The 15,756-nt window shown below is 38.7% G+C and overlaps 1 protein-coding gene and 1 long non-coding RNA gene across 2 annotated transcripts in view; both read right to left on the bottom strand.

Moving 5' to 3' along the window:
- Positions 1-15,756, bottom strand: part of LOC148153727 (uncharacterized) — a 239,395-nt gene that overhangs the window by 189,809 nt on the left and 33,830 nt on the right. The gene's annotated exons all lie outside the window — the stretch shown is intronic.
- On the bottom strand, positions 106-4,429 carry LOC148153728 (uncharacterized). Its single transcript, XM_088016627.1, has 9 exons — positions 3,426-4,429; positions 2,987-3,124; positions 2,700-2,875; positions 2,483-2,619; positions 2,126-2,219; positions 1,648-1,977; positions 1,412-1,577; positions 1,206-1,327; positions 106-863 (listed from the first exon to the last, which is right to left on the bottom strand). The coding sequence occupies exons 1-9, from the start codon at positions 3,517-3,519 to the stop codon at positions 549-551; spliced, it is 1,572 nt and encodes a 523-aa protein (XP_087872753.1). The 5' UTR covers positions 3,520-4,429; the 3' UTR covers positions 106-548.

Here is a 15,756-nt window from a genome sequence, read left to right as displayed (position 1 = left end):
ATCGCAAAACATAATGTGGTGTTAAAAAGGTAAATAATTGACCCCACAAGGTGTCAATATCAACCAAATCCAGTAGAAAAATATTCAAAACAATACACAGAAATGGAAAGTTTACCTTTTATTAAACCCATTTCAATATTACAGACCTTCAATGCAGAGCTTATACAAAACAGCAGTGGGGCACAATATATGTTCTTTCATCAGCTGAAAACTGCCTGTCATAAGTCTGATAATCTATCAGATCAAAGACACAAATAACAGCAAACACATCATCTCTATTCTGAAAGCATTCAGATGATCATCGGTCTCAACACTCTCTGTACCAACATTGTCCACATAAACAGAATCTATGGCAATAGTTTCTCCATGTGCTTTCATCAAGTGCTACTTGAACCCAGAATATGTGTAAAAAACAGATGAACAACTATGTTCCCCACATTTCAAATGCAATTTGTGCCGTGGATACAAAGAATGACTAAATTTCAAATGCTGAAAAAGATTAGAAGAATTTCTGTGCTGAACCTTACAAATGTAACATATTGGTATACTTAAGTGTTGTTAATTCTCACTCTGATTTCCTTGACTCTGGGGCTCTCCTTTGTTGTCACATCAATCCCATAAACTGTTGTTTGGATGAATGTGTAGAAGTTGAGGAGGGCTGCATCGTAGGACATAGCAAACACAAAGTGCGCCTTAAACAGTTCATCGAAGGCAGCCACTGCAGTCTGTGCCACACAAGGAATGGGCTTCTGATCCAGGATGATGTAGAACTTCTGAATACTGCTCTTCTTTTCTCCAACACAGAGGAGGAACGGCTGTGCAGATCCAACTTTGCCAAGGAATGTCGCCATGCTTGTCCCCACCTAAGATTGAGAGACACATTAGAAAAAATGGTTTTAGTCCCTTCACAAGCAACAAATTAAGAACACTTTCCACCTTCCTTTAGCTGTGAACATGCCACAAAAGGGGATGTGACTTGCAAGAAAACTGTTGTGAGCTTAAGTGAAAAGATTGCTTCTAATGGGCTCATACAATTCTTTGTGCCATTATGTTCCCACAACCAATTTTGTCATAAAATTAACCCTGATCCCTCCCTCCCACTCCAAAAATAGCTATAAATTCATAATACAAATAAAAAATAATGACTTTACATTATTTACATTACATTTACTTTAAGTGAAGCACAATTCATGTCAAAAACATACCTTCATAAACTTCACAACACGATCAGCTGCCTCAGTTGCACCAATTTTTACATGTTTCTTCCCTTTGGCGGTTGGAGGCAAGAGATGAACCAGCAGAATGGCTGCCACGTCTCTATCCCATTCTGATAAAATCATAACACAAGCCATGTTTAGAATTACCGTATGAAAATGCACACTGTTGAAAATATTTATCTATTAATACATACCATAATCACTTGATTCCTCCTGAGCAGACAGAAGGTCATCCAGGTGAACACTCTGTCGAAGGCTTTTGCTGACAGTGATGACCTTCGGTTTGTAGAACGTTGGCCATCTTGTAATGAACTTCCCTGAGATGTCTTCTCCAAAGAGCATGATGAAGTCCTGCTCAATCTAGCAGAAGAAAAAATACCATCAAAACCCAATTCAAAAGTTCAGTTAATTAAATCTGAGACTTTCTCACCAAGCCTGGTGTATCCAAGAATCTTGGGAAGTGATCCAAGATGAGTGATGACTGGTCCAGATAATGTAGCATGTTCTGTCTATGCTTAAATGTTGCCTTCATTTTCTCCTTAACAACGTCCTGGTCTGATGCATGCTTCATTATGGACATTGCTTCTTTACATCCATCATCAAACAGCTGTTCAGATGTTGAGGTCTCCCTCTGAGTTTTCGGGCCACCTTCATGAGCAGACCTGGAGCTCCTCTTGAAGTCACTTGCAGTGCTTCGCTGAACTGTTTTCAATCGATAGGCCAGGTAGCCCTGTCCACTTTGAGGATCGTAGAAATGCTCCTATCACAGAACAGAAAACACAAAATGTTGATTATATTGCGTTCAAAAGGACAATTACACAGGTAACTGACATTGTAGAAAAAAAAGGAAAAAAAAGATAGAAATCCAAATAGATTATGACCCAAGAAGAGAATCTTCAGGTACTCACGTAGCCAGTTGGTGAGCAATTATCTTTCAAATTGGGAAAGAGAGTGACAATTCCCAGGGCATAGGTAATGCGGACATTGACAGGAGGGTCTCTCCTAAAAAAACAATTCAATAAGAATATTCATGTTTCACATAGGGGTTAAACAAACTCACACCAATTAAGCAAAGGTTATGAATAGAAAACTCATTCTCAGTAATTACAAATTATTTGAATAATCATTATGTGTTTTCAAATTATTCTAAAATTTCTATGGATTTCATACATGTATGTGTTTAACTTTTAAAAGTACCATCAGTCAAAAATATCAAGGTTAAATTCTGGCCCCCAATCAGCAGGCTGAGGTTTATTGGTACATACCCATGACTTTCGATCATATCAGCCACTACAATATTGACAAGTTTCCTTCTTGTTGGATCAGAGAGACTTTTGGTCTTGTTGTATTCTTTTAATACATGTTCTCCCCCTGGTTTTTGGTGCAGAGCTACATAGACAATCTGCAACAGATTTCACATGTCATCCTGCTATGAATTTTAAAATGGATCATCATTCCATTTCCCACCTTGACACAACTTACATCTTTTGCCATCTTACTGTCAGGTGGTCCTTCAGCCAGTCGTCTTCTCTGTGCTCTGGTGTTCTCTGTGATCACTGTAGAAGATGAGCTTGAGCTTGGAGATTCAACTGACGAGGCTGACCCATCTTCAGAACTGAAGGAAGCATCTGTTACCTCACTTTCGTCAACGACGCCCACTGTATAAAGTTTAGAAGACTCATTAGAAAACAACTTAAAATGAACTTTTGATTTATATGTTTTTAAAATGCATTAGAAGGAACACTTGTTTTAATGCTTTTAAATCTTACCAAAGTGCTTAGTGACTACTTTGAAAGATACTGTAGCAGACCTCAGGAGTTCATCAAAAATATCAGCATCCACATCAACTCCAGAAGAGTCCTTTAGGTCTACACAGATTTCACTTGCCAAATTGAATTTAGCATGAACTGGAAGGAAACAAAAATACTCATTTTAACATGCTAATTTATAGCATATGGTTAGAACTGGTAAGGGCCAATTCATAAATAGAAAATATTTCAAATAATATTTTCAGACAATGAACTGGTGGTTGAAATTGTACATCTTTAATGTTGCCCATATTGTTGGCAGACAGTTTACCAAAATTTGACATGACCATTTTTATGAAAATAATAAGCATTCTGGACATGATTTCAGATAAAGAAACTACCTTAAGCTTACTTCATTTAATGCCAGCTGCCACAACAACATAATTAGTACTCAACTTACCCTCTTGTATGAATTTCAAGTAATCATAGCAGTCATCTGTCACTGGAACCCGAACCCATTTTTGGACTGTCTGATACTCCACTTGAACCAGCATTTCTGCATAACAAAAAAAGGACACGGTCGAAGTTTTGACACCTTACAGATATTTTAATCCAACCCTTTATCACTTCTACTATCACTTTGAACACGTTAGCTCTGTCCGCTATATAGAATTAGCTAGAGTGTTTGAGCTAGTTAGCTAGCCAGAGTCCGCTTCCCTAGCGGCTAGCCGTAACGTGGCTTTTTACACTCTTGCTTTGCTACTGCTATAGTCTAAGGAGCCCTCAAGGAGACACGGGGATCTCTTTTCCGCTCTCAAAAGTTTAGCTTTACCCTTACCTAGCAACACTTTATTGCTCGACGTAACGAACAACTTCGTTACGTCGAAGTTGTAACGAACAACTTCGCGAGGGAATAAAAAAAAATCCCCACATCCTCTCGGAGGCAAGCAGTTTGCAATGTTAACTTTTTTTATGCACACATCGCCAATATTTCAAATAATACCGCTTATTCATGGTTTACAATGACAACTATAACTTACCAAATATAAGAGAATTCAAATTTACCGTTCGCCTAGATTTGGCAAAACGGCGGGACCTTGAATTTGATTAATTTTCCATGCAAAATGGGTTAAATATAGTGCATTTGTTTAAGTCACAAACTAAAAAGCACATTTCCAACGAAACAATAGTCATGTATGGATATTTAGCTTACCTTTAATGTGCGAAAAGAAGCCGTACAGATCGAGTGACTGGTGGCGAGACGACAGAAAGTAGAACGTACTCTGCAGCCGTTACGCGGAGGCGGGGCTTAAGCAACACTAACCAATTAACACTGCAATTTAACAACGCAAATATGACGGAAGTTACACCGGCAGTGTTATTTTAAAGCTGTGTGATGTTAAAACAACACTCACACTCTTTATTTAACACTACACCTGAGATTTTAACACTGGCATTTTTACTGTGTATGATTTAAATGTAAATGGTTAGCACTATTTCTTCCCAACTAAGAGCTTCATGCTTTCAAATTTCAGCTAGGTTTTTTTTTTTGTGTGTGTGAAGCTAGCTTGCTCTCCCCATTTGTGTGTGGGTTTTCCCAGGATACCGTGGTTACTCCGGTTTCCTCCCACAGTCCCAAAAAACATCTATGTTAGGTTAATTGAAGCCTCTAAATTGTGAGTGTGTACGCGCGTGTGTGAATGGATGTGCATCTCGTGTGTCTGAATGTCGGCCTCGTGATGGATTGTTGACCTCTCTAGGGTGTAGCCTGCCTGTAGGCTGCCGGAGACAGCTGCCACCGCCCCAAATCTTGCAAATATGAATAAAATATTTTGGATATAAAACCTTGTAGGAATGGAAAATATGATTTTACAATTTAGTTAGTTGCAAGATACTGTTCTTTCAGACAATAAGCTTTTATGTGGCATTTCTACCGGATTATTACAATTCCAACTTTGCAAAGTACTTTCTACTTCCCTTGTTTTTCCTGCAGTGTGCTGTGAAACTAAAAATAATTTGCACATTGGGACCCCCATATATGCTGTTAATGATTCAACCACCTTGGAAGAAAAAAAAAATCTATCTTCAGCCGTCTTCCTGTAACACCTTACAAAACTTCATCTTTTCTTTTTGATGTAGTTTACAAAACCGCTGCAAAATTTTTATTCACTTCCAACATCCAGTAGAAGTGAATCAACACCGAACATGCACCCTGCTAATTCCTGCAAAACAGAAGAAAACTCTTCCAGCTGAAATCCTCCAATAAAAACAGTCTGCTGTTGCTTGTCAAGGTCTGCAAACAGACAGCGGGGACTGAATAACTTTTAAAAAATCTGCAAAAAACCTGCCAACACCTTCAAGGATTACCTCCCCTCTTTTAGCACTGTTGGCTGCGTCCACTCCAGTCATCTTTAGATACGTTTGTCCTTGAGCAATACCAGCTGTCAATGTATTATGGGTTTCCATTTCATCACCGGGACAGCAAAGAAATGATGCAAAAAAAAAAAAAAAATCTGCTGTATAACAAGTGCTGCTCCGGCACATTTGAATGAGCACCTGTCAAACAGGAGCCATGTCAGAATGATTCTTTAAACTTCCACCATTAGAAAAAGGGCAATTACTGTACATATTGTGCAGCAATTACATAATTAAAGATAATAATACGTTTTTCATTTTACATGTTTGGAGCTGTAATTTCCTGATGATTCCAGAAAGAAAACCTTCTCCATGGTTTCCTATGGAAAACCAGCACTGACACCAAGCTCTTGAAAGCAGGCTTTTCGTCTTTGGTACCGTTAGGATGGGTCTTCAAGCTGACTTATTACAACAAACTTGCACCTTGCTTTTAAATTATTTATACCTCACTTTTACTAGCCATTATTTCCACAATAAAGCCCTCACAATACCAGCCTCAAGCAAACTGTATGAGCCAGAATGTGTGGAAAAGGTGGTGAAAATGTGCAAATAAATGGCAGCTGCAGTGGGAAAGTGATTCATCCCCAACTCTTTGAAATCATTTTCACGTCTTTCACTTTCCCCGAAGCACAAAGGCAATCCAGATTGCCGATTCCCTCTGTACTTTTGGAGAAATCTACGAGCAGGGGATCGCAGATTCAAAGGATACTTGTAGGTTTCTTATCAGGGCATTATTTGCTTTGAATTACTACTTACAGTATCGTTTACAATGTTGCTAGATTTTCTTTTATACCAAATCTCTTAATTATACGTTAATTCATCAAGCAACAGAGTAAGAGTCCTTCATTCCTTTGAGGTGCACCTGTACAGCCAATCAAACTGCTCTATTTCTTTATTTTTTCTGTTTCTGCAGTCACATGCAGCGCTGCACTTTGCAGCATGTGTCAAAAGTATGCCCATATATTTTCTCATGAAAAATTCAAGTTGGAAGGTTTGGATTGTTAAGCATCACTTCTTTTTGGCCCTTCAGCCCTTTTTAGCTGCTCTGCTATAAAAAAAAAAAAAAAAAAAAAACCTTGGGTTTGATTTTTGGCAGCTCTTTTATGTCAGATAAGCAGGTGTCAAGAAAAGCTTTTGCAAGCGCAGAATCATTTCCAAGGTGAAGCCTCACACCTCAAAGATCTGGAAGAAGCCATTCACTTTTATCACCTCTCTATTAGAAAACCGAACTGCTCTCTATGTCAGAGAACCTTGGATTGCATCATTTACAAACTGTTAAAGGAAACAGTGGGTTTGCTAAAGCTTTTTGTCCTGTGCGTGGCCCCAGTGGGATCAAACTGGCTGTGTGTGATTTTACAAATCTTTGGAGATGTGTGTAGTTTCGAGAACTGACCGTCTAATGGGACATCCCATCCCATAATATACCCTACTTTTTTTTTTTTTTTTCCAAGTTTCCACTCATATTTTGAGAATGTATCTTTCGTAATGAGCTCCAAGTCTTTGGTTGGATCGCCTCCATCCAATCACCCTGATATTTAGGATGACCTTGTTAGCATGTGGGGGTCCCAATGTGTTAATTATTTTTAGCTTCACAACACGCAAACAGGGAGAGTGGAAAGAAGATTTTAGGAGTCAATTACAAATTACATAACCGCTTTCTCCTATTGATGTGTTCTTGATCATCCAACAGATAACAGAATATATCTTTTCATACCGCAGTTAAAGTACCACTGGTGATAAATTGACAACCTTTAAAGGTGATCTAGTTAAATGTCTGTATCAGAGATTTACAACCTAAATAAAAAGCTAAGTAACGTTTATGTAACACTTCTGACATTAATAACTGGAAGTCACAATTGACTTAAATCAAATAGGCCCAATATTGTTGCTGTTTTTTTGTTGTTGGTGTTGTTGTTAGGTGGGACTGAAGGGAGTTTGTTTTTATGAAGGAAGAAAATCAAATTACAAATATCCAGCCCTGCTGTACTAATGTTTGAAAGTGTCAACGAAGAACCATTGGGATAGACTATCTATAGCTTAAAGTGTGCACACAGTATGTACAATCACACAGCTGGACATTGTAGTGATGAGTCTGCAACAAGATATTCTAATAGTTTGAAATGTCTGATACCAGCCATTTACCAGTACAATGGTTGGTTATCAAGGAGACAAAGCACAGGCTGGTGCAGCAATTTTCTTCACCAAATAGACCAAGGTATTTTTCAAGGTAATTTCCTCTACTGACTGGGTTCTGAGAAAAGTCACAAATGCTGCTATGCAAGGCATTTATTCTTCAACATCTGAATAAAGAGTATCAATATTGTTTAGAAAAGAGAAGCACCATATATGAAATGCTAATGAATAACAACTTCTTTTTTTTTATTAACTACCTTGGAAAAGCATAAACACAAAATCCTTGATGAGAGACTGCCAATTTCTTGACTGACTTTTGAAAATTTGTTTGCTTCCTTTAAGCTACTAATTTCTCAAGTGGCACCTGCTCAGAAAACCAAGACAGGTGAACAAAAGAAGACCCGTAATGACAGGCAAGCTGAAAAGAAAGACGTAGACCGAGCCCAAAATAAAAGCAGCAAACATCGGCGTGGTTTTTTTTTCGGAGGTGGAGGGAGCTGGGTGTCCTGAAAGGATTCAAAACCAATCTAGAGTTAGCCACATTTCTGCTCTAGAAGGAAGGGGCTGTAGTGCAGCACAGAGAAAGGAGGAGGGACTTGTTCGATGTGATCGTTCAAACTTTCAGGCCAAGTCTACGGTTTCTCAAAACTCCATGCTGCAGCTTTAATGTGCTTTATCAGTAAATTTCATAAAGCACCCGAGCCAGCTTTTTGTCTTCCGTATTAATACATTTTAACTTGACATTTATGGGCTGTAATGGTTTTAGATACAATAAGGGGTGAGTGCTCCTGTTGTAATTATTTTCTCCTGCAGTGGAACACATAATCATACTTATACCATCTACATTCAAATGAACTCTCTTAATTTACAGTAATATGAATTTGTAAGATCCGTTTCATGACAGAGTTTATGTAATCCAACCTCCTGGGTTCCCACATTCAGCAGAATCTATACACAAATGCTCATTTACATACAATTAAGTGAAAATGAAAACGTGTCAGCACAACTGCACATTGTAGCCAGAGTATTCTTGCCATAGACAACATAGGAGACAATCCCATTTACAACTGTAGCAGTTTTCCTTCTATGGCTTCCTTCTAATGTGCTCATTAGTGTTCTTGTGCTGAGCCTCATCCCTCCAGAGACGCTGGTTGGGAGAGAACCGGCTGTGTTTACTGCAGCTCACATCAAAGAGCGCCTCAATACGTACAGGGAAAATCCTGAGAGAGCCTGCTGATTGGTTACCCATCATGCACTGCTGCTTTTTGGACAGAACCATTTTCTGAGAAATACAAAATGCAGTGAGTATGGAGAATAAACAGGCTCTGGCGATACTGTCTTTCACAAGGATTTGAAAATGACTGGTATTTGTTGTTTCTGTCTCTTTTTTTTGTCATTTCATCTTCTATAATAAATGGTAACTCTATGGTATAAAGACAGCTGCCACTAACTGCACTTAAAGTCTTAAAAATAAATCAGATTTTTAACTCCTAATATGAGACACAGTTCTCAGAGAATCGTTTACACAGTTAAAGGGTTTCAGCTCAGCGTAATACTTTCCATTTATCAGGTTCTGGCATCACATGAGGAAAAAAAGGTCATGATTTTAATTAAACGCACCGTTTCCTGACATTAACTCTGAAAATGTTAATACAATCCCAAAGGCTTCTCTTGTACGTGTTTTTGTTGTTGGCTTCATAAAAGAAACGCATTCATTACTTTCTCAGTTTGAAGGCGCTTCTGTTTTTGTTTTCAATGAAAATGAGGATAACCTCTGATGATGTATGGAAGATCATAAAAGGAAAACCTGCATGACTGAGTGGGCACTGCGCTTGGAGATGGAGGCTGAACACAAGAGCCATTAGCTGAGCATAGCTTAGAGATATGCCCTATGAAGCAACCACACCGCTGCTTCTTCCTGTAACTGCCCAGCCTCTTGGATACCAGGATGGATTGCTTACAGCTGATGGAGCAGACGAAGAATGTCCACTCAAGGAAAAGTGTTACAGTCAAGTGCTTGAGTTTTGGTTTTCATTTGTGTTTGTTTACATTATTTCCTTGCTAATTTTAGTTTTACAGATCACTGTTCAGTTTTTGCTTAAGCTTGCTCAATAAATGAAAATAAAGAATAAACTTTTAGGGGCTTCAAGGAAAGGATCAGACAAAAAGAAATGTGGAAGAGGACAGTTGGGGTAAATACTGGCAAGATTGAGTACTGGATGTAAAATAGGTAAATCTAACAAAAGAGCAAGAGTTAAGCCAAAATTCTTACATTTAACTCCTTTTTTATTGAACAAATAAAAAAAATGTTCATAACAGATTGCACTTAACACTACCTTGACACACTATGCAAAATTTTAAAAATAACCAAAATAAACCAGAGCAGAAAACTAACCACTGAGGTGACTGAAAATCCTTCAACTCATGAACCACAAGTTATTCTGGAGAGACATCTCAAATTTCACTTTGCTTTTGGTATTACGTACAGCATCAGTGTATTCTGTTTAGTTCCAGTCATAAACAAAATGCTTCAATGTGTTCAATTCAAACTTCCAAGGTAAAACTCAATATTTGTGTTTGTGTAAGGAAAACATATATAACTTTATGGTTTTATTGACAGCATAGCTGATTATGAAAACTAAAATGAAAAGTCAGCGACAGTGAATGAATTATATTGATATTCAAAATCATGCAGTTCAATATCTGTTACCTTAGGTTGTGAACACTGTTGTGCATCACAAGTCCCATCTTATGTGTCTCGCATTATCGCCGAGACAGACAGTCCCGGGAGACCCTCTGTCCCTGACATGACACAAACAAATAGTGTCTGACCAGGTTAAAGGTGGCAGACGCTGCTGGTAAGCAGGGTTGAGGAACACATGGCCTTGGCCGCCATGACAGCTTGATGACAGGCATTTAGAGGGACATTCGTCACAGGTTGTCCTTCACCGTTGGCCAACTTGTGGCGGCCCTGGGGTCTCCAATCTGGGCCTTGTTCGAAAAGTCTGCATTTATTCCCCCTATGTTCATCATTAAAAATTGAAGGAATCATTGTTAATGAAGAAAATTCACATCTTTTCTTCGTCAACAGATTGTATTCAAAAGCCGAGTTTTTTCTTTTAATTCTCGGCCATTAAACTACTTCAGTGAAGTAATTATTTAACGGCGTCACTTTTAGATAACTTGAACAGTATTTCATAGTTTTCACATTATTACACCCAAAGCAGAGAGGTTAATAAGGTAGACCCCTGTAGACATCACACATACAATGAACCTGAAGGGAGCCAGCCAACTCCCTAATGAACAGTGTTAATTATCTACATTATCTCCTGACCCCGGTTCAGGTGACTCTTGATTAAAGTATGAATGATGACTGTACATATAACAAGTCAGCCCCTGCAGTCCTAAGCCCCTCCCTACTGCCACAAAGCAAACAGTGCAAGCAGATTGTGAAATTTCACTCCACAATCCGTGAAACAGCACAGCGGAGAGACTGCACCGAGAGTCCAAATTCCCTGTTCTGAGCTGGACCAGAAGGCTCAGCCTGTTTGTTGTAAGATGTGCACGACAGCTCTGTTGGAGCAGCGTCTCCACTGTCAGGTACGGCCTGAATGTACAATAGCATAGGGTGTGTAAACATCAGGGGAGCTAAGGATGTATGGGAGAGTGTTTTTGAGCAAGTCACATACTAGAAGACGGATTGTTTATCCCCAAAAATGTCTTGTGGCAATTTGGGTTTGAGCCGAACTATGTGCATTATTAAACAGAATAACTGAGCAAGTTCTCAGATTTCTTCACACAGCCAAAAAGAGAATGACTTTTAACATTTTTAGGTTCAATATAATCCTTTAATTTCACCACATTACTTTCTAACTTACAGCTAGATTTACTTCCTCACTTGACTGAATCCAATCATCTGAGAGTTAAAAATTAGGGTGATGTCCACCTGAATATTCACTATTTAGAAGGGTAAGATGTTGTTTATGAATGTAAAAAATATAAACATAAAAGAATAAGACACTGTTTGTAAAAACTGATATATTTACATTGTTTTGTTATCTTTCATCTTTCATACAGTTTTGGTGTTCTGCTCTTCTGCACTGGGAGACTCCAAAAAAATGATTAGGCAATTAATAATTTGGGCTGACAGTTCTGGTAAAACCAGCAGGTGGTTGTTTCACAGACATCCCACTCATAGCTTGCTTACTGTTGTTGTAGTCTAGTATAGTGACCTTAATATGAATGACTGATGGAATTTCAATAGTTATTTGAAATAGACTCAAAAAGATGTCAAAAAGGAACATCTTTGCGTCTTCTGCATGGAAGACTGTATGTCTGCCATACGGTCGGAGAAAACTACCGTGTTTCCCTGAAAGTAAGACAGTGTCTTACTTTCTTTTTATCCCCAAAAGCCCCACTATGTCTTACTTTCGGGGTATGTCTTATATTGGAAAAAAAATTGTCGAATTTTTTGTTTTTACCATAAAATTAACGGCAGTGACAAGTGCAGGGGACGGTGCGGTGACGTATGGAGAGGGGGATGGTGCGCAGCTAGATGAGAGGTGTTTCCCCGAAAAGTAAGACATATGTCTTACTTTTCGGGGTACGGCTTATATTAGCCGACCCCCCTGAAACCCCCGATACGTCCTACAATCGGGGGTGTCTTACTATTTTAGGTTTACTCCAGTACGTTTGCTGGCACCCCATTAAAAGGCCTTCAAACATTATTTAATAAATACTTTACATAAATCCGATAAACAGATGGTCAGACTGGGTGAATTCCTGGTTATATTTAGCGCTTTTAAACATTTTTGAGGATTACTCTTCCCTCACACTGTAGTCAACTATAGAAATGTGAATCATAGTGACTCAGACTCTGTTTTTAGTCTGCAGAGTCTCCTGTAGCAGTTTATGAATGTAATCTGCCAAATGTTATTGACTTCCCTTGTAAGGCCAGGATTAGTAATGATGTTCAGAAGAATGTTCAAAGACAGACCAATATTATTAGACACAATTTCTCCTGTGCTAATTTGTCTTCGCAGCCCACACACTGTAATATGGAACTAGACAGATCATTTATCCTGATTCATTGATTGTAATTTGTGGTGTAATTAACATAATGTACCACCAGGAGGGAGGGAATGATGTTACTACCTATAGTCTCATGAAATGAAACAAACATGTCATTTAGTTTCTTGTTTCTAGTGCCCAAACTGCAGCGTTCCTGTTGTACACTGTATTACATGTTTCTATGTTTCAAAGTGGATTTGCATGTTTATTTAGTGGGTTTATTTCAGGAAAGCGAGAGCTACTGCCATGCGTCACATTAGTTAAGCTGCTAAGGTATAGTGTAGCTGTCAGAACAGCTATGAACATACAGTCGTTCTCTCTGGGGGAAACACATAAAAGCTATCAAGAAGGGGATGAGTGTCTCCCTAAATCCAACTGTAAAGTGATGCACTTTATTCTCTTTATCTCTTCTTACAGAGCAAATAAGAGAATAAGCTGCAGAAAGATAAATCCGGATAAAACAAATGTATATTTAATCAAGATGGGCGCTTTAGGACTTTTGCAAAAGCAAATATATTAAATTTAAATTTTGATTCAGAGACATGACAAGAAGGAGATGACAGCGGAATTAAAACAATCTTGGGTTTTGTTGAAATATACATACCTGTGGTGCTGCTTGAGGATGTTGTGAATTATTTATCAGTATTTGCAAGAGAGTCATCATGAGTTTGGGGTGTGAAACAAATGAAAAGCATAATGCTCTCAGAAACATGCTAGAACACATAAAAGCATTGTGGATAGGGGGTATGACTTATCTTATGAATTATACAGTAAAGCGAAGACATGGTGTTTATACAGAAATATGCCCCCACCTGTTTTAGCAGTGACTAGATACCCCAAAAACCTCTGGACAGAAATCCCAGAATGGTATGACTTCAGAAGGAAATGTACTCAAATGTTGATGTTAGAGCTATTTTGATAAACACAAACTTTAACATTATTTTTCAAAGAAATTCTGCATCCATGTCAGCTGCAGAACTTACATAGAGGAGGACATAAACGTAGAAGAGCTGTGTAGCGTTAGGGAGTTAAAAGGATGAAGGCTTATATGAGCAAATGCACGTCTTGTCATTTAACTAACATTTCCACATGGCAACAGTTTTTGCAGGTATAGTAAGACTTTAACTTTGCTCCAAGTAAACACTTGCTTTTTAACACAAATAGCAACTTAACCAAATAAATAACAACAGCTTAATGCATCTGGACATCTAAAGGATATTTGTGTGGTTTTTTTTATATTTTTATTTTTTTCAAACTGTGATGAAGGCGGCGCCATAAGTTGGGACGTAGTCTTGTAGTAAAGTCTGTGCCGACATGCAAGCACTGAAGTGAAGAGGTGCACATGCAGAAAAGAAGGCTGCATGGTACTGAAGATACTCCCACATGGGCCGAGACCATCTCCTAGAAATTTGTTAACCCGCCTTCTGTTCGAAGACACCGTCGTGAAAAACGGAGCGATACCAAAACATTACCCAACATCTTTTTCCAACAATCCAGTTTCCATTTGGAGATCCAAACTGATTAAAGTCAGAGTCTGTGGTAAATCCCCCCAAATAAATAGATCAACAGAACCAATGGATGAGCACAAACCAAAAAACTTAAGTTTAACTCCAAGCACTAATAAGACAAGAATGGGTCACCATCTGCTGCTGTTTGGCTGAGAGTCTGATATCCAGCATGCCAGGATAAGTTGAAGAAATTATGTATTGACAATCTGCATACATTAAGTGCATTTGGTAGTACGCTTTCAAATTTCTGGAATGTTTTAGGTGCTCATCAAAATATTTATTTTCATGAGAATCACATTTTTAATACGCCACACAATTTGCAGCGCAACTTATCAACAGTGCCAACATATAATGAATCAAACATGGCACGTTTGGCTTGGCTATTAATGTGCAGCTAACTGTTACCAGACCACTGATAGCACACTCTGTCCCGTCTTGGCGGTGCCTGACTGCATCTGCCTTTTTATAAAAAGGCTATATTTAAAAAGATGGCATAAAAAATTCATCCTGAGGGTTCCTGAGGAATGTGCTGCGCCAGCATAAACTGGCAGAATGACGGAGAGCTGCAGTCAGAAAGGGAACCTAATTGTGTCTTCATTTGCTTACTGTAACATCTTTCCTGACATGATGACTGAAGCTGGGGAGTTTTTGTGAGTGAGTTGCAAAGTCATGTTGGTGTTGAGATATTTTTCAAAGATGAAAACAAAAAAACTATTGATGATAATTCCCTTTGATTTCTAAAATATTTAATAAAACTCAGTTGGATGTAAAAGTATCTAATAGCACTGGCATTAGAAAAAAATAAGAAAATAAGTTTTAAGCATACTTTCTCTTCTAGAATAATTTAAAAAGATGCAAGCAATTTATCTCCCCATGAGGTTGACTGCAGAAGAGCAGCTGGCGAAAAAAATCTGATAAAGCTACCCAAACTGAACTGAAAATAATCATATTTTTTAAAACCACAGCAGTCATTTATTTTCCCCCAGTTCTCCCTGCCACTCAACCACCCAACAGGAAATCCGAAGTGCAGGATGCCTTGCCGTCTCTGCAGGAAAAATAGAGTCAGAGGGGACGGGGGAGGAGTTGGAAAGATTCACCTACGTGGACCGGAGAGTGGCTTCCTGTCAGTGTAGCTGATTAAAATTCCTGGGCTGCGAATGCAGGGCGTGATGTACGACGAGCAGGTGGCGTGGGTTTAATATGCATGAGCAGACAGCTACTGCATCTGCAGATTGGCAGTCACTGTGCTTGCCTGTCCACTCTCCTGGCAGCTCACCGGGCATATGGAACTACTGAGGGCATACATGAGCACAGTAGAGGGGATGGTCTTTGCACCTGGTGACTGAAGTTTTCTTTTTCTTGACTTCTGAGATCAGTGGAATGACTACTGGTACCTTTTGTGGGCTTTGGTTTGTTCAAAGTAGCCGAGATGAAGGAAGAGGAGGGCATTTCCCCCCATATATTTTATTGATTTTTTCTTTTTATAAGTTGCAGGAAACATCAAAAGATCAAGGATTAGAAGAGAGAGCAAAACTTGAGTGAGATGTGATTGGGGATTTAGGGTTACTTGAAGGAAAGAAGTGATTTGTCTTTACCCTCTTTATGTGATGCTTCAGCTAAACACAGTTTGATCTCAAGTTTTAAAGTGTTACATCTAGCGCTAAA

Source organism: Poecilia mexicana, unplaced genomic scaffold, assembly GCF_051168715.1.
Source record: "Poecilia mexicana isolate PSO_F unplaced genomic scaffold, ASM5116871v1 scaffold_19, whole genome shotgun sequence".
NCBI lineage: Eukaryota > Metazoa > Chordata > Actinopteri > Cyprinodontiformes > Poeciliidae > Poecilia > Poecilia mexicana.
The sequence above is the reverse complement of the archived record's forward strand: the minus strand, read 5'-3'. Positions and strand labels throughout refer to the sequence as shown.

Coding starts and splice junctions, on each gene's coding strand:
- LOC148153728 (XM_088016627.1), bottom strand. CDS start 3,519: ATGCTGGTTCAAGTGGAGTATCAGACAGTCCAAAAATGGGTTCGGGTT. Junction 1,978..2,125: donor ATTGCTCACCAACTGGCTAC/GTGAGTACCTGA, acceptor GTTCTGTGATAG/GAGCATTTCTACGATCCTCA. Junction 1,578..1,647: donor TCTTGGATACACCAGGCTTG/GTGAGAAAGTCT, acceptor TTCTTCTGCTAG/ATTGAGCAGGACTTCATCAT.